Source organism: Psittacula echo, assembly GCF_963264785.1.
Source record: "Psittacula echo genome assembly, chromosome: 6".
NCBI lineage: Eukaryota > Metazoa > Chordata > Aves > Psittaciformes > Psittacidae > Psittacula > Psittacula echo.
Window position 1 is genome coordinate 6,639,938 of NC_137743.1, and position 26,519 is coordinate 6,666,456.

At 44.0% G+C, this 26,519-nt stretch overlaps 1 protein-coding gene across 1 annotated transcript in view; it reads right to left on the reverse strand.

Annotated features, from left to right (window-relative positions):
- The window catches only part of GRK5 (G protein-coupled receptor kinase 5), a 167,995-nt gene that overhangs the window by 82,051 nt on the left and 59,425 nt on the right, over positions 1 to 26,519 (reverse strand). The window contains exon 2 of the mRNA XM_080620760.1: positions 15,089 to 15,184. Coding sequence (XP_080476886.1) covers positions 15,089 to 15,184 — 96 coding nt within the window. The remainder of the gene's footprint in view (positions 1 to 15,088; positions 15,185 to 26,519) is intronic.

Sequence of the window (26,519 nt, forward strand, 5' to 3'; positions counted from 1 at the left end):
TCACCACTCATCTCAGCCTCATGCTGCCTGGATTACAGTTTTTGTATGTACTTTCCACTGCCTTGAATCAGAGCATGATCTTTTACTCCATCGTTCTCAGACTCTTTAACCCTGATCTGTTTGGTTCTAGGTCTGGCTATGACGCAGAGGCCACATTCCTGGTGTTGACTGATAACCTCCTCCAGGCCACAGTTTACTATTTGTCCACAGCAATTCTTTCAGATAGGTCAGCTATATTTATTACAGCACAGGGACCACATGTCCTTCTCCTTCTCCAGCAACAGAAGCCGTAGAGCAATGCCAAGCACCCATTCTCTGACCCCAGGAACTTCCACAAGAGATGCACGTCATTCCTAGCTCTATTTCACATTTAGAGCTTTGACAGGACGGAAGGTTCATCACATCTGGTCATGCTCTAGGGCAGCTGAGTGCCAGGCCAATCCAATATGACTCAGGGCCATAATTAGAGCTTATAAGCCTGGGGTGAGAAATACAACTGATTTACTTAAATGTAATGAAAAAGCCAGCATTTGTAAGAGGCCAAATTGAAGGGGGGTGTTTTGTCACTTGGGTTCAGGGCTGGGTTGGATATGCCAAGTGATTTTCTCCTTATGACTGCTGAGAAAACTGAGGGCTTGACATTTGAATATGGACCTCCCTGCAGTGATTCGTGCCTCTCACGCTGTCTTCCCCTTTTAAACAACTGAGAGCAGCACGATGCTTTCAAATGGATTTTTTCTTCCTAGGTGCCCTGCTCAAGACATGCACTGCACAGGGTCCCTGTGACTGTTATTAACTAGTAGTTGAGTTCCAGCTCGAGTGGAAAACACTGAGCCATAACAACCTAATACCAGACATCTGCTGTCTCCGTGCCCCAGGCCATGTCATTTGCAATCACTTGAAGAGCTCAGTATCAGCTTAGCATTGTGTGGGCTGGAGAGCAAAGGGAGCTGCAAACACTCCTGGTGGAAGGGTTGTCTCCTCTGGAATGCACTTCCCCACTTCAGCACTAACAGCCTGGATTTCATGACCTCCAGGTCATCCCATAGGGTCCATCTGCTTTCCCAGGCTCTGAAGGGGGAGGAGGACTTTGGGAAGTTATAAGGCTACTATAGGAAATGCTTAGTCGTAGCGCAGCAGGAAGAGGTTGCGCCTTGAGACATTGACTCAGTGGGTACAAATTGCACTGATATCAAGTAAATCTGCCCAGAAAGCAGAATGGGGATCTGTTACTGTGCTGAAGAAATGCTTATTGACTTTGTGGGACAGAAGATAAAGGAATTTTATAACCCAATAAGTAAAATTGTTCTGATTAAGGTTTTAAAGTCTATAAATAACAAAAGAGAAGCAGCAGAAAACATAGATTTTACAGTCGTAAAAGGGGAGGAAGAGAAAAAAATTCCATTAAGGGATTGTTCCAAGAGCTCACTTAAAATATTTAACACTGATCCCTTTGCCTTCTAGCTCCTTAAAAGAAATCACCTCTTACATCATGCCATTCAAAATGAATTATGCTTTCAATTTTCCTTGTTTCCTGCTATATCCATATTAAACCATTACACTGCATGCAGGAAAGAATCCAGCAAAAGCAACTCATCTTGCTGTATGCTAGGAATGGTTTTCTTCAGAGGGCTTAAAGCTGAAGACAGAGGTCGGCAATTTACCCCAAACAAAGCCCTGGAATTTAATCTTTCCTCTGCTTGTGAGCAGCACACTTCCAGGGCCTTCACAGCGTTCTTCTACTACATCCCTACTGGAAAGCAGGGCTTTAAAAGCCCTCTATGAAGGCTGTTCAGCTTTTTTCCTAAGAGACTTGAAGCTATGAATACTGTATTAGGGAGCTGCCAAGTTATCTGCAGAGGTTCTCTACCATTTTACCTCTTCCAGAGATGCTTGTTTAATAAACACATTCCACAAGCTGTAGGACTCCTCACAGCTGAGGGTTTCTTCTGCTTCAATGCACGACCATGCTGGAGGACAAGGGCATGAACAGCTCATGTCAAACCTTGCAGCCCTCCTTTGCCTTGCATATGGACTGCGTAGCCTGGAAATGCATCTCAGAGCAATATGTGCTTTGAAATTGGGAAGGAAAGGGAAGACAGCTGGAAATGTGCATCATCATTTAAAATGCTGTAGGATGAGAAACAGATGCTGGCATGGCATTTGCGTAGCTGCAAGTTACACAGCTTATGCCGGCAGTTGGCAAGCTGAACTGGTATCAAACCCACAGCTATGCAAAACCCACCACCACAGCTGGCATCCAGGCTGGCAGAGCCAGTCAAGAGTGAGCAATGATGGGCGCTGAAGTATTCTCTCTCTTGCCATTGTAGCTCCAGCCTGGAAGGGACCAGAGCAGAGAGAGGGAAATCAGACTGCACCTGCCTGGGAGATAAACACAACATCTCCCTTTCAAGGGCTATCTGTGCATTCCCTGTAACCAGGACTTAAATTCACTTAAATGAAGGAGAAAAAGAAGGAGGATGAAGAGCAAAGAGGGGTATTTGCTCTCTAATTTAAGGTTTGATAATCCGTATCTCACAGGCAGAGCCTCCAGCTGAACTCCCAGTGCCTCATCTGCTCCGGGGCTGTTGAAGGAAAGAGTTTCTAATCCCTCCCCAACACGTGTTGTAAGTGGGTGAGCTGGCAGCGAGATGAGATTCCCTTCCTTAGTGCTGCCTACCAAAAAAGGGAAACCCTGGAAAACTGCCAGATCTGGGGACTTGTTAGGGAAACACTAGTTTGCTAATGGGAGGGAAAAAAATGGAAGAGGCAGAATTCCACATAATTCTGCCAGCTAAAACATTGTTTTGACTTGTATCAGTAGAATGAATCTATCAGCTAATTTACACAAAGGATAAAGGCTTTTTGGGAGACAGGGTTTAGCATCATCAGTCCCCAGCCACTGGTGAGACAGAAAGCTAAAATCACTGGGGCTTAGGAAGCAAAACATAATCTCTTCTTGGGAATGGAGAAGGACAAGTTATCAACTGGTCTCATATCGAGAAAAGAGAAAACAAAGAGATATCCTACTGCGCTATCAGCTATAGCGTGTAGAGCTCTTTATAGATTTCAAGCAATCTATAGGTGCTTCCCAGTAATTGATTGTGAGTGATGATTACTTTCCATGCAGTTCAGCAGTGCTATTGAGAATAAAATCCTACCTCTCCTTTTGGACCAGGATGGCAACTCTCCACTAGAGCTCCTTTAGGATTTGGAACAGAGGCCAGCGCCAGAAAACTTGCGAAAACCACAGGGCTACAGGGTGGATCCATGTCTTCCCTCTCTCTGTGCTGGCCCTGCGGTAATCCCAGTCTGTACTAATGCATGAAGCCCGTTGCAGCACGCAGTGGGAGTAACCACAACCTTGTGTGACCTTTGCGTTGGCAGCTCCTCTGCAGAGTTTGAAACTTCACATTGCCGCCTTCCACTCCTTGAGACCTTACTTAAATAGGTTGATTTTTAACTCATAAGAAAGGCTCTGGCCTCTCAGGAGACTTTGAATAGGTTCTAAAGAAGTCTTAGTCATAGGACTAAGGGTTGTCCATGGCAAAGAACACAGAGGTTTTTACATTACAGGCTGTAATTCTTGCTCGCAGCTCTGACCACTGATTCATAGTCACATTGGCATAGACAATACTGGCACAGGCAGTATTTAAAATAGGTTTTGGGGTTTTATTTTTCCATTGAAGATAATGAGGTTATGGCACGTATGGACACCCACAGTCTTGTGGGCAAGGATGAAAGCAGCCTCAGAAGGAAGGAGTCTCTACCTTGGAGGAAAAAAGCCTTCGTGGAGCTAAGGACAGTCATGAGGTCCGCTCCCAACATGAGGGCTACTGAATAGCTGCTCTTTTCATGTTGGCTTTTTCCCTCTCTCCCAAACAGCACAAGCCTCAGGAATACTCCCACTGACGATGCAAAGGGGATGTACCCTTACCTACAGTTATCCCCAAGCCCACATGCCCTCCTGTCTTCCTTTCTCCATCCTCTTTGAGCACACACAGGCATCCAGGAGCCAACAGCGCTAGCACATTCCTACTCCAGGGACAGATTAGTTCCCTCCCTCCTATGTGGGATGCCCAACCTGTCACCAGCATAGAGGTCTTTCCCAAGGATACCCCACCTAGTTACTCATGCTTAGCTGGAGCAGGTTTAGCTTGCTCAGCCAAAGAGTTCTGAAAAGGATCTTGCTTGATGGTTTGATCTTGCATGGCTGCCGGTTGGCTTCGGCTGTTGGAGAGCTGATCAGCTATAATATGTCATACTTTGCTACAGGAAATCAAACATTCCATGCTATTCAGTAAGTCTCCCACCATGGGTTTCTCTCTTTTGCATTTCAGAGTTCACGCTGTACCTTTGCAGGGTGTTCTCACTTACTCCTTACTCACTCAGGGTCTAGTTTGTTGAAACCACTGCTCATGAGGCAACCTATACCTATGCCGAAAGGTCAAATACGATGAACGTGATACTCTAGTGCTGAATACTGTTTGTCATAGTATTTCTGAAGTTACTTACACCAAATTCTTCCTGTGCTCAAACCCATTTTTCTCCATAAGCCATGTTTACAAGTGCCAATAGCATTTTGAACCGGGAGTTATGAAAGCCTGAAAGCACTTACAGGAGGCTGTTTCAACACTGCAAATACTTGTATGTAGTTGAGCCAGGTCCTGTTGCTCACGAGAACAGCCTTCACCAATCTGTCAACACTGCCTTGTTCTAACTTGATCAAGTAAGAGCTCAGAAAATCACTGTGACGTGCAGAGACCCTCAAGGTGCTACCGTGCAAATATAATGCTGCTGCTGCTGCAGGGCAGGAGGATGGTGGATCTGGCAGGTACAAAGAAATTAGTGACTATTTGCAGAGATTATATTTCTGTGGGTCATTTAATACCATAAAGACTTCCCATCTTTTGTAATTAATCAATCACTCTTCTGGAAAGGTAAAAACCGCCATGTTTTCCTTAATGTACTAAGTTTAATTGTGACCTAAATGTCTTGCTCTGCTCCATAACATATTTTTTAAGGATTATAGCAGTTCAGACTATTTGTTGAGCCATTTTTGGACAGAGCTTTACAAATTCCAGGTCTACAGGGAGTTCTCCAACAAAATCAAACACCAGTCTGCCTTCCTCCCCACACTCAGGAGTTTGCATTACACTATGTTGCTCTACAGTTTTGTTTCCCTTCCCTACATTGGGCTTTCACTCATCCTTTCCATTACTTCATCTAAAAGACAGCGGTTGAGGGCAGAGAATTTATTTGACTTGTCTTAAAAGTCCCTGGCACTGGTTTAGCATAGTAAAAATGTGATTAATAAGTAAATAAAAACACTGGCATAACCAGGCGCTCTATTCAGAAATGGTCTCCTAACTCCAGCTTTGACCCTGCCAAGAGGGGGTTCTATTTTAATATCAATATGTAGCAGAATTCATGGCCATGCCCCAATTTCTGATCTACACAGAAGAAACTGCACAGGGAAGTATTTTCAGTTGTCACCTCCAAAGTGTTCTCAAAGCAGCACACAGTCCTTACCTGTGGAATGGAATCTCTCAATGACTTCAGAGATTCGGCCAAACCAGCAAAAAATCCGGTTTTTAATATTCCCCATGTGAATTCCCCTATCCTATGTCTTAAAATCATAGAATGGTTTGGGTTGGAAAGGAATTTAAGGTCATCTAGTTCCAATTTGCTGCCACTGGCAGGGACACCTCATACTAGACCAAGTTGCCCAATCTGACCTTGAACACTGCCAGGGATGGAGCATTTACCACTTCTCTGGGCAACCCATGCCACTGCCTCACCACCCTCACAGTAAAGAACTCTTCCTTATATTCAATCTAAACTTCAGCTGCTGAAGTTTAAACCCATTACCCCTTGTCCTGTTGCTACAGTTATTAAAAGCTATGTATGAGGCTATCCTAGACAACTTTTCAGCCTCTCTTTTCCTTGAAGGCCAAAAATCAGGAGCACTAGGATAATAATCAGCCAGATTTGCACTTTATGCGGGGTCTCACCTCAGACGTGGATTTACAAGGAGTATGAATCCCAACCCTATTAACCCATAAACCAATTTGCAGTACATTCTATTATATTTAAAATGGAAATACTGAATTTATATTCATTTTACTGTTCATTTGCACTGTCAGGAAAAGACAACTAAACCTGTGGAACTGAAATGCACACCTCAAAGACCTTCACAATGAAGAAAATACACGTCATGGATGATGATGAAGCACGCTTTGTGGCAAAGAGTGCTTCAGTAACAGAAATGCTACAAAACCAGAAATAAACTTGAAACAAGGAAGTACAAGATTGCTTTTGTATTTTGCAGATATTCAAACCAGCCTCTGTATATATGTGTGTGTGTATATATATGTACATATATATATATATATACATATATATATATATATATACACATATATATACACACACACATATAAAGTGTGAATTTTGCTTCACTCAAAATATTTTATGGGCTTCGGGTAACTTTAACATAAAATAAGGCTACCACTAAATTTCTGGCTTTAAGTAAAGAATAGGATGTTTCTTTTCCTCCTGCCCCTCTTCCACCAAAGAAGGACATGGAAGGAAGAAACGGAAGAACGTTTGATTTCAGGTTTTAACCAGAATAATAACTGCAATTTCTAGTGCACACATTTCATTCAAAAAGCTTGCTTTTGTTACAGAATGTTCCAAGCCAAGGGCTCAGACTCTTATGTTCATCCTCACTGACCTGCAGCATTTTGGCGTGCCATACTTCTAGCATGACTGTTCCTAGCAAAGGAACAGTTCTTCCTAAAACGAGACCCAGCCACAATCCTAGAGGCCTCTGTAACAACCAGCAGAAGCCAAGTCAAAATAATGCTTCCTCTACCAGCTACTCCAAATGAGTTATTTTCCTCAAGAAGCATTAATTTAGGTTAACCCCATCCCTCCCTAAAAGCCTGAATGCATCCCCAGATGTGAGGATTTCAGGCTGCTCATCCCATGAGCGCACCTCCCAGCACCCCTATGACGTAGATCTGGTAGATCTTTTCTCCCAATTCCCTCCCTACAGTACCTTCCTTCCATTATAAGAGGCCTCCTGTACAATTTAAGGGAATCTTTCCCACTGACTCCAGCAGAGCTGAACAATCAACCAAACCAGAGCCTTGCTTTGCCCTGCCACCTCCTCATTACTACCACTAGCAAAGATACAAGTGAGTTCAGCAGCGAGAAGAGTAAGGTTTTATCACAAATGCAGCCCTACCTCTCCTTCCCCACAACCTGCAAATGCTAAACTGGGTTTAAAATGAATTTCCTGAACGATCAAGCAGTACTATTTAACAGGACCCATGAGCACTTCTATAGCATGTTACAATTCCAAATCACTGCAGAAGTATTAATTAGCCTTAACAACTCGTATTACCTAATAAGATAATGAAAAACCCTGCAGCTTACAGTATCTATTCTATTTTCAGTGAGAGATGAAATGGATCTTTTAAAAGACTATATTATCTTCTAATTCCTTTTCTGCATATCCCTGTAATAACTTCTGGAAATAATTGAAAGGGTGCCATGGTATTTTTTTTTTTCCTTCCTAATTTGTGAAGAATTTATTGCCCCAAGTACACTCCTTGCCATGGAATACAAATACAGAGGTTTAGTGATAACATTTGTCCCTTTGGAGGCTTTCTATTGCACGAGGACTGGTGTAGACTCACTATTTGGTAAGAAGATGTGGATTTGCTGCCTGTTCTTTATGGAGAATAGCAACGTCTTTCTTGGGCTCTTCCTGGATTGCCAGTGCCAAGGTAATACTTAATGGATTAATTCTTGTGAAATAAATTCTGTAAATAGAACGTGGGCTGAGATCATTTCAACTCATTTCCCCTGCGTCCCTTTCCCGTCCTGGAAGCTGTCAAGCACAAGCAGCCTGCAAGCTGCCTGTTCTCCCCGTGTTAGTCTTGAGTCTCACTAGATGCATAAACCAGCTTGTTTTTCACATACTTTCAGTGATGGCATTAAAACCCCCAACCCTTCTCAATTCCACCCATTGCTATAAACTGGATACAGCAAATCTTACAAGGGCACCAAACATTGCTCTGTTTGTCCATCATTAGAGCACTAGAAACCTATGTTTATGATAGAATTAGAGTTGAATCTGGAGGATTTTAAAGAAAGGAACTGAACCAACTGTGGGTTTGTAAACAAACAATATGGTTTTGACATCAGCCGTATCATTTCGTGTGCTGGAACAGTTTCTATCAAGCGGCCAGTTCCTGCCCCTGAAGAGTATATAATTTAATTTAGATGGATTTGATGTGCTGTCCCACATCATGAATACAAGAAACTCAAGGGTACTGCTGAAGGCAAGGTCTATGCTGGAAAGATTACATAAACTGTACTTCGAAGGAGCAACAGGGACCTTTTGGCTCAAAGAAGAGAGGGGAAAGTTGTGTCTACTGTAGAAGAAAGAAACAAAGAAAGTGAGGGGGAAGGGAAGTTTGCAGAGTGAGGACTTTCAAGGGGAAGGACTTTGTTTCTTTGTTAGAAATAAATCAGTTTGAGGTTTCTTTCTGCGTTAATGTTACCCAAAAAAATCTGCACAACTTTTTCCAGAGCAATAAATCCTATCCACAGCTCTCAGCAGCTCTTTCAGCTTTGCTTTCAGTCCTTCTTGTGTTCCTCTCCGTGCTCTTTCTGTACTCACTCCCTAGACAGCCACTACGGAGGACAGCTCATCTGGGGAGGTTTTCTCTTAGGTACCAGTCCAGCATCAAAGGGACTACCCATGCCACAGCACCACAACCAGCCCTTCAGTGCTGGTGCAATAAACATGATCCCAAGGGACAACACAGAGCCCTGCCAGCACCCAGCAACCTGGGCTGGTAACAATCACCGAGGTTAGGAGCCGCCACTTGGGTAATGCAAGAACACCAGCAATATAGCACTTTGCAATTGCAGGTAGTGACTGGAATATATCTTAAGCTGCAGTTATCTAAAGGCACTTAGATCATACAGAGCATGATTCTAATTGAGGGAGAAAACCCACCCCATCTGGTGCGAATAAAAAGTTATTTGTGAGTCTATGTGTTTCTCAGCTCGGGCTTTAATTTCTCTGGAAATGTATTTCAATGAACAGTGGAACAATGATATATTATGGTGTCTTTTTTTTACTGGATAGTATTTTCTACTCCACTGATCCAGCTCCCCAGGCTTGCAGAACACCTAGCGCTTCCTAGAGGTGCTGTACAGCTCCGTGTTGGGTACTTGGCTCTGGCTGCATGCACGCACACCACCAGCACCTTTCCAACACCGCTACCCATGCACCTACTTATTTGGAAAGAAATGGGGAATGTTGCTACTTCATGTCACGGAATTCTGACTATTTGTTGAAAAACTTATTTCCAATAAAAATGGAAATCTTTCTTTCTTTTCCCCCACAAAAGCTGATGCTTACTACAAAAAAAGAAAAAAAAACCTCAAAACCTCAAATTCAATTTTTAGCCAAACCCATGATACAAAGGTGCAGTGTTCAGACTGATACCGTGAGACAATCACAGAAGTTGTAACTTAGTTGTGCTCCGTTATTCACAGTGGAAGGCAAGCTGCAACTCTTTCCTTTGATTCATTCGTTGGCTTCAGGATTACACTTCTAAACCTTGCTTTTTAATCACTGTAAACATCAGAGCTGATGAATTTGGTGGAGAGAAAATTGGCTGCTTCTTTGTGGTTTTTATCAGCTTGGGCTTTTGATGCCTTCTCTTTCCTGGTTTCAGTGCCTAAGCTTTATAGGTGATACAAGCTTAATAAGTGATCCCACCTCGTAGACTCAGGTTCTGGGGTCTGCACATGCATTGTGTTTCTTTGCTACACCTACACTCCCTGAGCAGATACGCATCCCGCAATGAATATCACTGTGCCATCTTGTCACTTGCTCTCACAGAGGCAGCTTCCCTTGCAAGCAAGCCTGGAAACTCACACTTCCCTTTCCCAAGACCCCTCACCCATGTGTTTATATCTTTGCAGTGCTGGCAAACCTCTGAAGCCAAGGAACCCAAGAACTGCTGGTGGGAATTCATGACAGATGCCCCAGCACCGTGGAGCAGAGCAGGGGTGCCCTCTAAATGAGATAACTGGGGGATAGTAGCAGTCTTTCTGCCACAGGATGGAGCTCAGTGCAGGCTGCAAAGCATTTCTAGGAAGCTGGATGAATACTCGAGCATCTTTCTGTCACTCATGTCCATACTGCTGCTTCTTCATTGTTACCAGCGCCCATGCTGGTGGCTCAAAAACATCATTTAGGTGGGTCTGAATCCCATTGCAGAGCCTGCACTATCAATATGCTTCCAGGTAGATAAAGTGCAAAGTGAGTGAAACAAAATCATATAGGTGAAGGTCTTGATCATGTCTGAAAAAGTACAACACAAAAAAGAGGAAAAGGGGCCAGCTTTTGTAAAAAGTGAGCATGTGAACTCTGTGGCTTCAATTCTGTCCCACTTACTCTGTTCACCACCTCTACAAAGAGTTTCTCAAGCAGAAGTGTATTTTTAACATTGCTGAAAAGCATTTGGAAGTTCAAGCTACTTCTACCCTTGATAAACGGGACGCAAATGTCACCTAAGAGGTTAAACAGCACAGGGAGGGGGTTTGATTTTCTCTTTTTAAACCAAGCGTGGCCAAATCTGTATTAATGGGGCTGATCTTTCTGACTGTGACACCTCAGTGAATATGATTTATATGGTTTAGTGTGAGGTGTCCCTGCTCATGGCAGGGGGGTTGGAACTAGATGATCTTAAGGTCCCTTCCAACCCTAACTATTCTAAGATTCTATAATACAATTATTTAACATGAGAAATCACCAGAGTTCTCCCTTCTACATGAGCACAATGCACAACCAGCAACTGCTTTACTGAAGGAGTTAAAGTTTTCTGCAATAATGCAACAAACCACTCTACGCAACAAACAGCAGCCACATTCTGTGGCAGTTTCCCCACAACCTTCAATCTGGGGGGGGGGGGGGGGGAAGTCCTGATTTATTATATAGCATTTGGACAGTTGCGAAAGAAAATTTGCCAAAGATCAGAATAATCGACTCTTTCACCCAAGCAGGTTTTTTTATGGAAGAAAAAAGCACAGAATGGGTCTGAGCAAAATAAATAAAAATTCCACGCTTTTAACCAACAGAACCTTGTGCGTCATTCAGAAATATTTACAGACCTCCAGAATCTTTTATCATCAAAAAGACACTTTGCCCTTTAAAATTACAACTTCTTCTTAGGTTCGTGTATACTGATGGCCTTTAAACTACTGGGTATCCCGAACCTGTGGCATCTCTTCGTGCCGTGTGTGTCAAATGTAGGAATTTTTAAAGCTGTGCCTTGCTATTTTTTCCCTCCCCTTGAAGCATCTCTCTTGCTAAGGTATCATCTGTGAATTTTGATGATAGCAGAACACCATCTACTAGCAGCATTCATCACATGAGTTATTGTCACTTGTGTCTCAAACACCAATCTTCATCAATTGAAACGGTCACTAACGCCAGTATTATCCTGGAAAGGGCTAGCTGGTTTAATACAATTAAATGCAGCCAGAGGGGTTGGAGCTAGATGATCTTAAGGTCCTCTCCAACCCAAACCATTCTATGATGCAATGAAATACAGCTGGGAAGAGGGCTACAAATAGAAATGTGTATTAGCCATTTATAATAGACAAGTATACATATAGAAGCTTCCCTCAGAGCCCTGTAAAGGTATTAGTGCAGCATCCCTGTTCCACTTGCCTATTTAATTATAATTAGCACACAATGACAGCCACTGAACTCCCCTGCGAAAGGCGTTGTGTACTTTGGACAAAAAAGAAAGGAGAAAAGAAATTGCTTTTAAGTGCAATCCAACAAAACAGCTCCTTGGCTAAATGGTGCTTTTAATAAAGATGTTTCCAGAGTTTGCTTATTTATCAAAACCCAGTGTTTCTCTCGGGTGTTTTGACTTTCTTTTTTTCATTTCTATGCACAAGAAGGAAGGGAAAAAACGGCTTTACTAAGCAAGGCTTTCAGTAAGACACCAGATGATGGATAGTCAAACACAGAGTCTCCTGTAAACACAGAGGGAACCAAAAGGTATGAACTGACTCATAATTGTGTCAACACAGGTCGCAGACCCTTGGTTTATTTCAGCCTTCCTGTTTTTCACAGATTTCTTTTCACACTACGCTATTTTTTTAAGACACAGACTCTTTTCAGTACACCTTAGTGGGGTGTAAAAGCACACACATTTTTACACCAAAACGTGGGCATCTACATACACATGTAGACTGTATTGCCACAATTACAACAGCAGCATTTTCCAGCCATGGCTTATGGCTGCATTAAACTAAGCCGTGCTTTTCTTCACAGCAGTCAAATCAAAAGGTCCATCCCATCCCATCGCATCCCTCCCTCCAGTTTTTAACACGGAGGCTCTTGGGAAGCATCCAGAAAAGAGGAGTACAACAAAACCTCAACAGCCTCGTCCTCCAGTCCATGCAACCCTCTAAGACTTGGTGTGATTTCTTACTTAACCAAAGTGGCAAGACTGTGTCTGACCAAAAGTGCTGGGAGGAGGACCCATGGCAAAGAGGTCTGCGATGAGCAGAACCTACTGGTATTTATCTTCATCTCTAAACAGACTGAATTGAATCCGAAGCTTTTTCATTGGATAAAGTTGTTCTTTGCCCAGAGAAGCTGTGGCTGCCCCATCCCTTGAAGTGTTCAAGCCCAGGTTGGATGGGGCTTGGAGCAACCTGCTCTAGTGGAAGGTGTCCCTGCCCGTGGCAGGGGCTGGAACTGGATGGAGCTTTAAGGTCCCTTCCAACACAAACCATTCTGTGATTCTATGGTTCTCTGCTGGTTGCCTATTTCCCTAAAGACTGGAGGAAATAAACTCTCTGGGGTCCCCATTTCATTATTAGATTCAACTGGCACTGACCAGTGGCTTAAGAACTTTTTAGGGTAGGGACTGATGGATGGACACACCAAGCAGTTGGATCCCCTGCAAGTCAGAAAGCAGCTCAACTGACGGTTCAAGAAAGATGTTTCAGTATATTCCCTCATACAATCACCTGTAGTCCTGAGATCCTTCTAAAGGACTTGCAGCAAATAACAAATGAAGATGGGTTAAAGCCAAGGGAGTTGTTCTTCCTTGGCAGAGACAGTAAAAGAAAAGGTTTCAGACCAGAACTCAATGACCAGTACTTGTTCTTGGATGACTATGAGCCACACAGAGTCCAGTGCAATGGATCTGCATGTACAACAGATCCATCCTGAGCACCTCGGATCAACCACACACATGCAAACAACTTAATGCCATAGACCCAGAACATCTGGTTCTTCCAAGATGGGTCAGATAAGCAAGGAGCTGTTTATAAACAGCAACTCTTTGTCTGGGATGTGTCAGCCTTAGCTAGATTAACTGAAAAATGGCAGAGGCAGAAAGGCCAGATGAGCTTCCTCAGGCTGAGCAGTGCCTCATTCCATGTGGAATCACATCCAGCTCAGCAGGAAAACTACTCAGTAAAAATCAGTCACAGAACAAGGATTTGGACCTGATTTCCCAGTGTGAGCAAGCCAGTTGCTAAAATTCCCAGCCAACAGGTAATCCTTGCAATGAAGCCAAATCCACCAAGAGCATCAGAAGGGCTCCTTCCCTGCTACTTCATCACTTTGCTCACAAAAAGAAATACAAAACAAGTTACATCTAGAACAAAGCTGACACTGAAAACAAACCCAGAAACAGCATTTCAGAAACAGAAATCACTGCCAGACTTGATTTTTCAAAGACAACTCATTTAGGATATTATACCCTTGTAAAGAGCCAAGTGTTTCATCTGGTGCTGTTGTCCCCTGTAAAAACCAAGGTTGATGGAACAACAGAGAGAATTCCCTAAGCAAATTACAATATATTAAGTCAAATTTGCTTCCAGCAGGTTCTGTACCTTCAGAAATCATGCCAGGGTTTGTGTGTTGTTGAATGGCTATAAACTGGGAAAACCTCTGCTCCTGCCTCATTTCTTTACCTTTTAGCTCTACAGCAGCAGACAAGGGAAGCAAAATTTACTGAAGGAGACCATGAAAAGAGCTTCAAAACGTTCCACATATTTTCCCTGCATAAACACATCATGAATTTCAAATGTAAATTGTGCCAGGGCACTGTCACTCAGACCCCAGGAGCTCACTCAAGTTAGACAAATTATGCTGCCTGTTATCTCAGTTGTTACGGTTTCTTGCCTTTCATTCATTCATTCATTGCCAGTGGCTGGAGCCTCTATTGCTGAAGTTAACCTCTGGTAACACTGGGTTATCCAGTGGAGGATGCTCAAGGAGATAGCTGCTAGCCTTGTTTGCCAAGGCAGCAGTCAACAGAATGCTGAAATTTGGCAGGCATGAGCAGGAGAAACGCTGTGTTATGGAAATGGCCACTGCAAGCTTCCTTCCAAATCTGCAGCGTTTGGCTCACATTGATGAAATAAGTTGATACATTTTCTTATATGTCGTATAAAGAACTACATAAAGTTGTGTTGTGGTTGTGGTTTGAATAGAGGATGGCACTGCTGGGCAAACCTGCCTGGCAGAGAGCAGTGGCTGTTGGTTCTAACATATCCAGACTGAAATTAATAACCTTCAACTACATCATCAATGCCTCTGCTTTCATCAAGTCTCAATTCCTCCCTGATAAAGAGTTATTTATTACAAGAGAATGCAGGATGCGATGAGGGGATTTGTTTCTTAACGTCCCTTTACAGCCACATCAGTCCTGAGTCAAAGCACCTGTCCCATAGGCAGGTATTGTTCAAATGTAAAGTCTCTTTGGCTTGTAGAGCCTGTGCATGCAAGGAAAAGGGCCCCCAAGCCTCGCAAGTGGATTTTACCCATCCCTCCTGCCTGATGCACAGTGACTTGTTAGGAACCAGAAATACTGAGTCTGCACGGCAGCATCGTGGGATGTACATGCATTCCATGCCCATCGCTCAACTGATTCTATTTAGTGATGAGCACCCTTAATGCCATTCTGTTGATAGCATGTTTTATTTATGCAATACTTCCAAAGAAGGGAAAAGCTCTTACCTATTGTTCTTCGGAGATCTTCACACTGGCTAATGTGAGGGAATTTCAAGATTTCCTTCCACTTTTTGCTTTTGCCTTTGCGTTTCCCTCCACCCCCTGCAGAGAGAGAAATATCGGATTAGATTGCTTCGGGTGCACAGCCCCATCCAGAGTTTGCCAGCCCAGTCACAGTTCTTATGGATATCATTAATAACTAAAGCTGAAACACTGTGGGTAGATATATGGACCACATCTGAGCTTGTCTTGGCTTCAAGAGACTGAGGAGACAGTATTTGGCAGATCAGACTGCTAAAAGTTGGGCATTCAGGCTTGTGGCCCGCCAGCTCCAGTTCAGATGACAATGCTGAACTAAGCAGCATGAGCACCATCTCTGCCCCAACCGACACCATTTCACATGAGTCAAATCATCTTGTAAAATTAAAGCTCGCACCTTTTTCAATCTGGATCTCCCCCTTCCAGTTTTGGGATGAGTCCCTGTCCCATCCCAAAAGAAGTGCTGGAAACTGAAGACCAAAATTCAACTCTCACCAGCCCCCCCTCACATTACCTATACTGCCAACACGGCATTACTGCTGATGCTGCACACTGGTTACTGCTGCTTCCACAGGAGAACAACAGTGGGATAAAACTAACATAATGTCCTCATCCAAAGATCTCTCTTTGGTTCTTTTCTCTCCTTCTTGTCTTCCCTGACAACTGGACTGTCCTCAAGGGGAATGACCTAGCCAGCTTCCTCCAGCTCTGGCTGAAGAAGGTCCAAGACCCCCAACCTTTCCATGCTGATGAATTCCCCTCAACTGTATCCCTTCATAAGCACCTTGCTGCCAGCATCACTGGCACCTACGGGTGCTACATCTGAGCTTGCAAGTGGGATGCCTGCTGCATGGGCTCCGAGTTGGCATTTTCAGCGTATTTCACTCCTTGCTGGGATCACTAGATGACACACTGCCTGTGGGGTTAAGCTTCCTCAGCCCAAGGAAGCCTAATGCAGGCTGACATGCTGTGTGTGCTCTTCCCCAGTGTCTGCTAGAAGGGCACTCAGACCTGAAGCAGCTCAGCCCAAGAGGGCATTTTTAGGCTTTCATTGTCTTTTTTGTTTTACTGTCATCAGGCATTTTTTACTCCAGTCTCACCTGGGTTTCTCTTTTATGCCCTCGCATTCTTTATGGTGCCACATCAGCATTGCCACAGAGGGCAGGAGCTGTGGTGTGATGCTGGGGGTTCCATTCCCCTCTCGGTTTTGTGCCTGTCCTGCTTAGAGAGGCTGTGCAGCCACCAGCGAAAGAGTATCCCTGTGGGCATGGAAGCCCAGATACAGACTGAGATTCTCCGACTCGCTGTATTTACTGCAGTTCAGTCCCTGCACACAGAATGTGATTCACTGGAGTCTGTTTTACATGCGCTGGCACGTCGAGTGACTAATTCAGAGCTGAGTTAATTCTGTAGAGGGGCTGGTAGAGTCACAACTGCAGATTGAGGGTGTGTTGGGTACTACTTGGTATTGCAGGCTAAATGAGGAGAGCACTGACTCAAAAGGCAGCAGACCATTACAGAGAAAACATGGGCCTGGATAAAGAATGTGAAGCATTTCTGTCTGTGGGGTGCTGCTGCTCACACAGCGCAACCTCTGGTGCAGGAGTGCTCCTTCTGCACCTCACCTTTTATCCCTTTGCTTTTAGTGGCCAATGGTTTTGCCATTGCAGAGCTTGCCTTGAATTAAAGTCCTCACTGACAAGATCTTACCGTATGCCTACATTATGCAATGTGGAGCAAAGATATTTGCAGTAGCCATAAAGGAACTAGCTTGTTTAGACTACCAGGAGCACAGTTATACCACCCTTTCCTGGAACTGGTCTGCAGCAAAGCACAGAGAGCTGTGAAGCTGTGACTGTCTCCACACTAGGCAGTACCATGCAACACAGACGGATCCTTTGGGTCTCTATATGTAGATATTCTGCTTCAACCTCCCCTCTCTAGTGCATCCCAAACACCGCAGTAATTTCCTCTCCCATTCCTCTACCCCTGTATCAGAGAGGCTGTCTTGGTCTCCTGCAGCATACAGTGCCTAGTCTTGCATGCTGAAGGTCTTAGGTATGCTACCAGGTGCATTCTGTGGGCTGGGTGAGCACTGTGATCATCTGTTCACCAACTCCCAAAGGATTCAGCAACCCAAAGGGTCCTCATTGGCTTCCATCTCCCTGAAAGCGTGCTCCATCAATCCTGCACAACTGCTCCTGTCTGCCACCTCCACTCGCCTCTCTTCTCCTTCTCTTCCAGTGGCATCTTCCTTTGTGCTCCAGCCCTCATGCCTCATCACACCATACTGACACTTCTCTGCACCCTCCCTTCACCAACTCCTCTGGGGAATGATCCTTCCTCCTGGAATTCTCACTTCCTCTCTTTGCCAGTCATTCTCTTTGGCTGCATTTTCTTCCCTGAACTATTGCTTCTTGTTTTCCCTAACACTGATTTATCTTGTAAACTTTGAGGAGTTCTGTGTCTTGATGTCAAAACGCCATGGGAATTAAATGGAGTAAGCATGTATTTGCTAGCACTGGGAGAGGGATGGGAAGGAAGAAGAGGACAAGGAGGGAAGGAAGCTGCTGCGCAGGTGTCAGAGCAGGATTATCCCCCTTTGACAGCCTCAGGGTTAGAATGCAGATTTATGGATCCCTTCCTCAGGCTGCCAGCTCCCAGTGCAGCTCATCCCACTTCCATGTACAAACACTTCCCTCTCCCACTGCAGAGACCCACTCTGCTCTTACCAAAGAGCAGACAGACTATGGTGCTGTAAGGAGGCAGGCAGGAGCTCTCTGTTTAAGGTATGAGCAGGCATTGGAGGCAGCACATGCAGCTGCTTGGGCAGTGCTTCTTGCTTGAACAGTGTTTCCAATCATTTCTGGACACAGGAGGCAGTGTAAGCCAGATAAGAGCATCCTTTAGGGCTCATCTGCTCAACACTGGTGCCTCTTCCCCCAGTGAAGGTCTTCCCTCTGGGCCAAAGCACCAGAGATTTCAGAGCACACCCGCTTCTCCAGCCACCTTTACAGAAGTCTTCTCAACATGGTTGCATCTTCAGCAGCATCAGGCTGTGCAGAGCATTGCAAAATAGCCCTTCGCTCTAAATGGCTGCTCTGAGATTTGTGCAGCGACAAAATGATTCTGCCAAGCTTGTAAAACCGAGCTGATGTAAAACACTTATTGACATATTTACATCGGATGATGTATTTCCGACTTTATATTTCCATCAAAACTGGAGGAGGGCTCTGCAGCGCCCTGTTACAACCATGATCGATACAGCCAGCGTGTTCTCTCCTCTTTTGTGGCCATCCTCCAAAAATAAGCAGCCTTGCCTGATGAATCATTTGCTCTTAGCTGAGCGTGAAGTAGCGTTACTGTTTTGCCTGTGACGTCTTTATGTTAAAGATTCTGATCAAGTGCTTTAATTGACCTGACCTTTCTGCTCTCAGCTCCTCTTGTGGAGCCAGCAGTGTTTGCTGGCTCCAAACGTTAATTCTAGGGGGTCTGAAGGACATAATGCAGCAAGACAGCTGAGACAGGATAAATTGTCTAGAAGAGGTAAAAGCTAAAGGGGAAGGTTTCTCTGAATAGGTCAGTAATTGTGCAGGTTGCAAAGGGAAGCTTTTCACACATTGCCTTGATTGCGCTGTCTATTCTGGACAAGAGGATTTGCAATCTTCAAGGCAGCTTCTCAGGGCAAGGCTTGACAGATGTGCCATATTTAGATGTGGGTTCCATCAGTGTGGTGTTGGGGGGTCTGACTCCTTTAAAGTCTCAGTTTGCTGATGATGGCACTAGGTGAGCTCGCAACAACAGCATGAAATCGCAGCTCCACTCCCTTGCATGCACTTAACTCAGCATTTATGAACAGGATTGAAGCTAATTCTCTGACATGTCAACCAGTCCTACAGGAAACAAAAGCATTTGCTCTACATCCTACCTACTGAAAAATACATGGTGTTTATCACAGCAGCTTGTGATGCTGGATGGCAAATCCAGCTCTGATCTCTGCTTGTAAGGACAGAGACATTACCAGAGGCACACATGTAAAACATTTGCAAGCAGAACCTACCCTTAGCCTAAAGTGCCTACTTTTTTTTGCTTCCCTTATTCAAGATATGCTTACTCTATTAACACCAAGAGGAGATAGAAGAATACCTGCACATCAATAAGCCAGTGAGATATTAAGTGGCTTGTCCACAATGATATGAGAACTCAGAGATAGAACAAGCTGATGCCAAGGCCTTCAGCTTGCTAATCCTGCTAACAACAGGATCAAGCCATGCTCCAGCTCAGTTGAATAAAGGTATTCCATAGCACAGAGATAAACATAATGATGGATGAATTCATTCCAGCATCATGTCTGTAGCATGTTCCATTTGTGCCTCATGCTACCGTCCAAGATGGCTTTTAAGCATGGCTCAGCTGGCTTCGTACTTTTGCTCTCTTCTTGACCAAGCTGACAACCCTGCATCATACCCCATGCAGTCAGGCCTGGCTAACCCAAGATGGCCAAACATTTCATTGCATTCAACTGTATTATCTGCAATCTTGTTAATCCACAATTTAGGTAAACTGTCTACAAATCACTGAAGGATGACTACAGCTTGTATCTTCCATTTCACAACAGTAGCCAGGCTCTTATCCAAGTCCTTCCCAACAGTACAAAGCTGTGTACATTCTGATTGCAAGGCCTTGATTACATAGGAAAGCAGTGAAGCAAACTCCAAAAAAAATATTAGTAGTCCAAAAATCAACATTATTCCACTCAAAAGAAGTTTACATTTCTTCTCTTTCTCTTGCCAGCCTTCCTTTGCTCACTCTCTCCCATCAAAGTGTATGCAGCTATAGGGTATATATAACTGCCATATTAAACAAATGGTCTGTCTAGCACAGGAGAAGCCTCAGGCAGCTTCAGAGGAAGATCTTTCTTCCAAATCCTGTTAATTAGATATGGGTAACTAACATGAAGGTACATTGCTTCCAAAATTTCTTCTTCTTTTTCTGAAGCTATGCTACTGAAATTCAGGCTGTTCTTATGCTCCTGGTAAATGCCCTGGACTGTTGAATGCCCTTTTGCCTCATGTGGGTGTGAGTCCCTGAGATTAACCATGTACTTGTGAAGGAAAAGAATATCAATTTTAAACTGCTTTTTCGTGAATATCAGCCCACCATTTTTCCTTAAGGATTTTTCATATCTAACACATTTAGCCTCTACAGCAAACAGCTTCACCGTTCTTAGACCTGCTTCACATAGTTCACCCAGGTTCACCATTCTTCTTTCATATTAGTCCAGCTGTACTGGCAAATAAAGACGGTTTGTTTTCAAAGAGTGAAAGACACCGCTTGCTCTCTGCCCTTCATCCTGCCCTTCTTTTCTGGGAAAGCACAAGCAAACGCACAGGACGCCTGTTTTATCCTTACAAGATCCTAGGTGATACTCCTGACTAACTTAAAACAATCACAAGACCTTTAGGAACCTCTTTATGAATCCCCTTCTACGTCACCCCAAGGGAAAGGATGGGTTTTCAAAAGCTGGCAGGTGTCCACCATCCACTGGCACACAACGCCTCTGCAAATAAGTTTTTAGAGGCTCTTGTTTCATAAGGTACAACAAAATGCCCAAACATGCCCTCAAAAGAGAATCACGTTATGTATCTCCTCTTATCGATGTTAATCTGCCTTTATCTCTTGCAGCCTTTTTTGATGAACATAACTCTCTGCACAGTCACAGACCGTGATAATGGTTTTGTGCCCATCTTCCCTGCTGTCACAGCATGTTTGCACATAAATCATCTGCATGCCTCCACAAATACATAAGCCTGACAACCGCTGTGTAAAACATCCCATTGCTTTTTGGAAATGAACAAGAGATATATTTCATGTTTAAGCCTTCAGAACCACAGAGATAGGAATTTCATAAGCAAAAATGCAAGCTTCTTCCCAACAGAGGCAGGCTGGCTTTGCAATCTGGTTACTAGAGGACCAGAGGGCAAAACGTTTTGTACACAACTGGCATTGAAAGTCCTTCTGGTTTACAGAAGTCACTGTTCACAGACAAATATTTATTGCAGGAATATCTACCTATTATTTAAATAAGAAGTCAAGTAGTACTGTAGATTCTGATGGGTGGCTGAAACACGACTTTAATAACACATTTTCTATGGTAATAATAATGTGATGTTAATAATACACTTCAATGACATCCATTGCCTGAAGGGACAGGAAGCCAAGGGATTAGCCTTTGAAAACTGATCCTCAGGGCTTGACTATCATATGTCCCTGCCCATGGCAGGGGGGCTGGAACTGGATGATCTTAAGGTCCTGTCCAACCCTAACTATTCTATGATTCTATGATTCTGGTACTACTCGAGGAATATGAAGAAGTCTTTACATGAGCTACCTTTATGCCTAGTGAGAACACACTGAAAGGAACTTAACTATATTGAAAAACCTTTGATTTTTAGTGTTGGTCTTCAGTGGGCATCCCCAGATTGTGGCACCCTCCATACACGCCTGCCTACATCCTCCATTGGGTATTTTAAGGGAAATTTGAGACTATTTCAACAAGTTGTCTTTGACTTTTCTGGGCCAGTTCACATACAATGTGCCTAAGTTTTGCTGTTACCACATACACGTGGTAACAGGGAGCCGTTTGGTGATCTGATTTCCCTGGATACAGTTCAGTTTTCCCCTGTGTAAGCACCTTTGGTCCGTGTATTACGGCATCTCTCTCTTTTATGCCTTGTATTTTAGCTGTATTGTGTTTATCTGCAGCTGATGAATGCGGAAATGGAGATCATTGGCTTTTATGCCTCAAAAATAATGCAGAAGACATAACATATACTGAAGATTTACAATCCTAAAAAACCACAATCAGTAAATCTTATAAAAATAAAAACACATCATCTAAAATAGTAAATTTAAGCAGACCCCAAAATTTTAACTTCTTATTCTTGACCTCAGAGTAACCTAGGCTACTGGCACAAATCCAGGCAGTTGTGTTTGGAATGCATTAGCATGTATTGGGTGGCTCAACAGGCTGCTGAGATGAACTGAGTTGATGGCTGCAAACTGGAAGGTGCCTGGATAGTATTCGACGCTGGAGTTGGGAACAAGAGCAGAAGAGACAACGCAGAAAGCTCCTCTGGAAGCTGTTTCTGGACCTGTAAGGTCTCTAGCAGGAGCATGCAGAGGCTCTGATGTCTGAACCTGGGGAGTATTAAGAGATTTTATCCATCAGGGGTGTAGGTAACAGAGAATATTTGTCTGTAACATTTCATTATCAATGATTGTTATGGGAGATGAACCTTTTGAACACAGCTGCTGAGAATCAAGGTCATCGCCCTGCTACAAATGCTAAATCTCTCAGCAGAGTTTTCCTTCAAACTGGAGCTAAGAGTCAGTATTTCAAAGTTCCAGAAAACTCTGATTTAAAAGACATTAAACCGCTTCATTTTGATAACATTTGAGTCATCTCAGTTCTCTAACGTCAAAACATTATCATAGAACATATCAAATGGAGTATTAAGATACATTATATCATTCGAACAAAATGGGTATGGTAAATTGACATTCTTTGCTTTGTTAAAATGATGTTTCTATATTGTCAAAAAGAAGCTAGAAAAAGCAAATCCTTCTTTCAAGTAGACACTTGCCTGCAAAACCCTTTCATTTTTGACAGACCTTCATTCTCAGAAAGGAAGATTCTTTTGTCAGAAATGTTCTCAACCATCACATGTTTTGAAGCACATAGGAATTAAACAAGGAACGTGGCCTGCCCATATCTGAACGTTCAAGTGAATCTAAATTCCCACATTCCTTACCCATTCCCTTACGTTAATTTGCACAACTGAGATTTACATAGACTGTAGGAGACTTGCTTCCCATTCTTCCAAACAAAAATGCAAATCCCTGCTCCAGAAATCCTGCTTGAATAGGGATTGATAACATCTTTCCAGGAAGGAACTCCTCTTTAAGCAATGGCTTTTTAAACTTATGACCTGTTCAATATATTTATTACCCTGGGTTTAGTAACATGTATGCAAGCTGCTAAACCGATGCCTCCAAATCTGCAAATGCAACTCATCACCCCCTTATAGTCAATGTCTTGCCCATTGCCCATGTAGATTGCCCAGGAGCATCTATAGTGCTCATGGATTCATATGAAGAAAGGCTGAGAGAGCTGGACTTGTTCAGCCTTGAGAAAGGAAGTCTCAGGGGAGACCTCATCACCATGTTCCAGCATTTAAAGGGTGTCCACAAAGAAGATGGAGACTCTCTTCTTACAAGGACTCACATGGAAAAGATGAGGGACAATGGGCATAAGTGACTCCTGGGAAGATGCTGACTGGACACAAGAGGACAATTTCTCACAATGAGAACAACCAGCCATTGGAATAACCTCCCCAGGGAAGCGGTGGATTTCCAAGTGTTGGACACTTTTAAGATTAAGATGGGTGCTGGGACATTGTTATGGTTTAAGCACTGCACCAGCTACTAAGAAGGAGAAAAATAACTGCTACAGCTGAACCCAGGACAGACATCGAGCCTAGGTCATGCCTTGCCTAGAAAGGTTGGACCAGATGATCCAGGAGGTCCCTTCCAACCTGGTATTCTACGGTTCTATGATGATTCAATGGTGCTCCAAATGTTTTTAGGGCTGGCCCCTAAAGTCAAACTATCTTGAAGGGACTTGTGAGTCCTAGTTAGACACCAAGAAAAATGACTAGAAGCCTAAGGAGGCTCTGCTGAGTTGCTGCTCCACATTGTTCAGTTCTGATGTTTTGCAACGCAGCAGTACAATGGGAAGCGTGACACAGGCAGAAGGAACACAGAAGGAAACCCAGCCCTGATACAACCAACTGCATGAGGCTCAGCTCCTCTGAAAACTCTGGTGCCAGTTCTAGCAGAAGAACATGCAAAAACCCAGCCTGGAGCAGGGAACGATGTGGGTTCTGTCTGTCCCTGTCAAAGAGCTGTGTGGGCTTTTTCTACTGCAAATAGTTCTGCAGTCTCTAAAAAAAAGAACTTAGCCTCTGTGTTCCTGACATCTGAGTTTTGTAAGGCATATTTCTGAACTGTGGGGAGCAGATCCAGCTGGATGGGAGGTGAGAATTCAAGTGTGTTCTTATCAACAGTCTGTAGCCAAGCTCTAAGACTTATGTTCTTTCCTGGGTTTTTTTTGCCCTCACCTAAATAAACTTACCAGCAGGGCTAAGGAAAGGAATTTTAGTGAATGCCATGAAAAAATCAATGATTTGAGACAGGCTGTTTTATTAGGCCTGACTGATTTATTAGTTCCACCTAATCGGTAGACTTGGCAAAGCTTTGAGATGCTCTGATCAGAACCCAGAAATCCAGATGTGCTTTGCTTTCCATACCTAAACAACAGCACGCTTTTCAGTTTAGATGGTTTTATGTCTGGGTCAGGAAAACAAGCAAGAAAGCAGCAGAGTAGAGTCTCCATGAAGGAGGCAGGAGACAAAGTCCCTCAAGCATATAAATAGTCCACCTGAGTACTCATTCCTAGTCTCCAGCAAGCAGAATGGCAGACCCCAGATGTTTAGAGACGAAACACACAGGTCTGAGCTAGATAGAGCCTGATGCAAAGTGACTCTGCAGCCCCTTTGTGCATGCAAATACTCTACTGAATCATTGCATTGCCACAGGATCACCTCCTACGTTTAATCCCACCTGAGACACTAGCCCAGCAAAGGCGCTGATTTGGACAGTCAAGTAGGAGGGCACTGAGGAAGTGTTATCAGGTGCCCAATATGTTTTTATCCTGTGCTGCTTCTGTGTTTTAGTGTGGTCTAGTGGACCACTAAATTAGTCTCATGGTGGAGGGAGACAGCCCGACAGCTATGAGGAATGTCCTCCAATGACGCCTTGCTGGATTCACCCTTCTCACTCAACACTTCCCTGGCAGTTGATGCAAACAAGCTAAAAAATGTGAAAATCAGGCTGGGAACCTCATGAGAACACTTACATGGGCTACTCTGCCATCTCCACAGCTCTCCTTGGGCAAACAACGCATCAGATTCTCAGCTACAGATATATACCTAAAGCATAAATTAAATCCCAGATATATGACAAGTCTTCACGCACTCCATGGAGGAAATGTGGAGAAGGGGATGAAACCAACCTGAAATGCCTGGTTACAGTGAGCATTTGCCAGCTGCACTGATTATCTGGCAGAGGGGAAAAGGTACTGGCATACACTTTGGCTTTGGAGGAAAGAGGTACTACATAGATGGCAAAGCAAGGCTGGAAAGGGGTGAACAGGGCTGATGCAAATGATTAGGGTCAGTTTTAGGGGAGATTTCTCCCTTGCTTAGCTACAAAGCCTGGCTTTTACCCCATCAGCAATAAGGTACCAACATCTCCTTTCTGCGGATCTAACTGTTACACCCTGCTACATCACCCCAGAAATCACAGAAAACATTGTCCTCAGAAATCATTGACAGCCCAAGACATGATGGCAACACAAGTGTATGCGTCAGCTTTTAGGATTATTATTGTAAAAGGTTACAGAAGGGATTCAGGTTAATGGAGGTAATCTGTGATTATCTGATGTAACAGATTGCTCTGCCAGTGACTCATTCCTTCTGCCACAATATACTGTGGGTTGCAGCTGTAAATAGCGAGCAGGATGGAGCCAGCTCCCAAGCTAAGACTGTTCCTGTTGTTTGGAAAAACCCCTATATGAGAGGGTGCCAAGCCATTGCAGGTGTCTGAAAGCCCAGCAGAGCTTCACTGGGGGGAGTGGGTCCCCCCCAGTGTACTACAGTCACTCATTCACGGGTGTTACTATAGCTACCAGTTGAAGGACTCAACAAGAAAAGCAGAAATAGAGAAAATTAGGAGGTAGAATACAAAAAAGAGGAAACTTGTCACAAAGCGAAGGCAGAGGGTTCCTCTGATCAGCTAATGAAGTGCTTCAAAAGCCATGACTGAAAAACGAGGCTTGAAGGTTGCATGGCGTAAGCGTCAGATGATGCAGGCAGCAGGCCCGCTCTTGTCTCGCCTCTCCCACCCACCCCGAGAGCTGGCGGTGGTGAGCACCATCCTAATAAACACAAAACAGCAGCTTAGTCCCAGGGCTGGATTAACTATTTCCTCATTGCTCACAAAGTCCTGCGCTTCCACTTGCTTTTCCCGCAGCCCTGGGGGCAGAATTAAAACCAGGTCTCGATTTGGACTCCAGGAGGGAGCAAAACCTAGGTACTGTGATGTCCTGGAAAACGACGGAAGAATCATAGGACCCTGGAATGGTTTGGGATGGAAGGGACCTTAAAGCTCATCCAGTTCCAACCCCTTACCACGGGCAGCGACACCTTCCACTAGAGCAGCTTGCTCAAAGCCTCATCCAACTTCAATTAACAAGCGGACATCACCATGCAGCAGC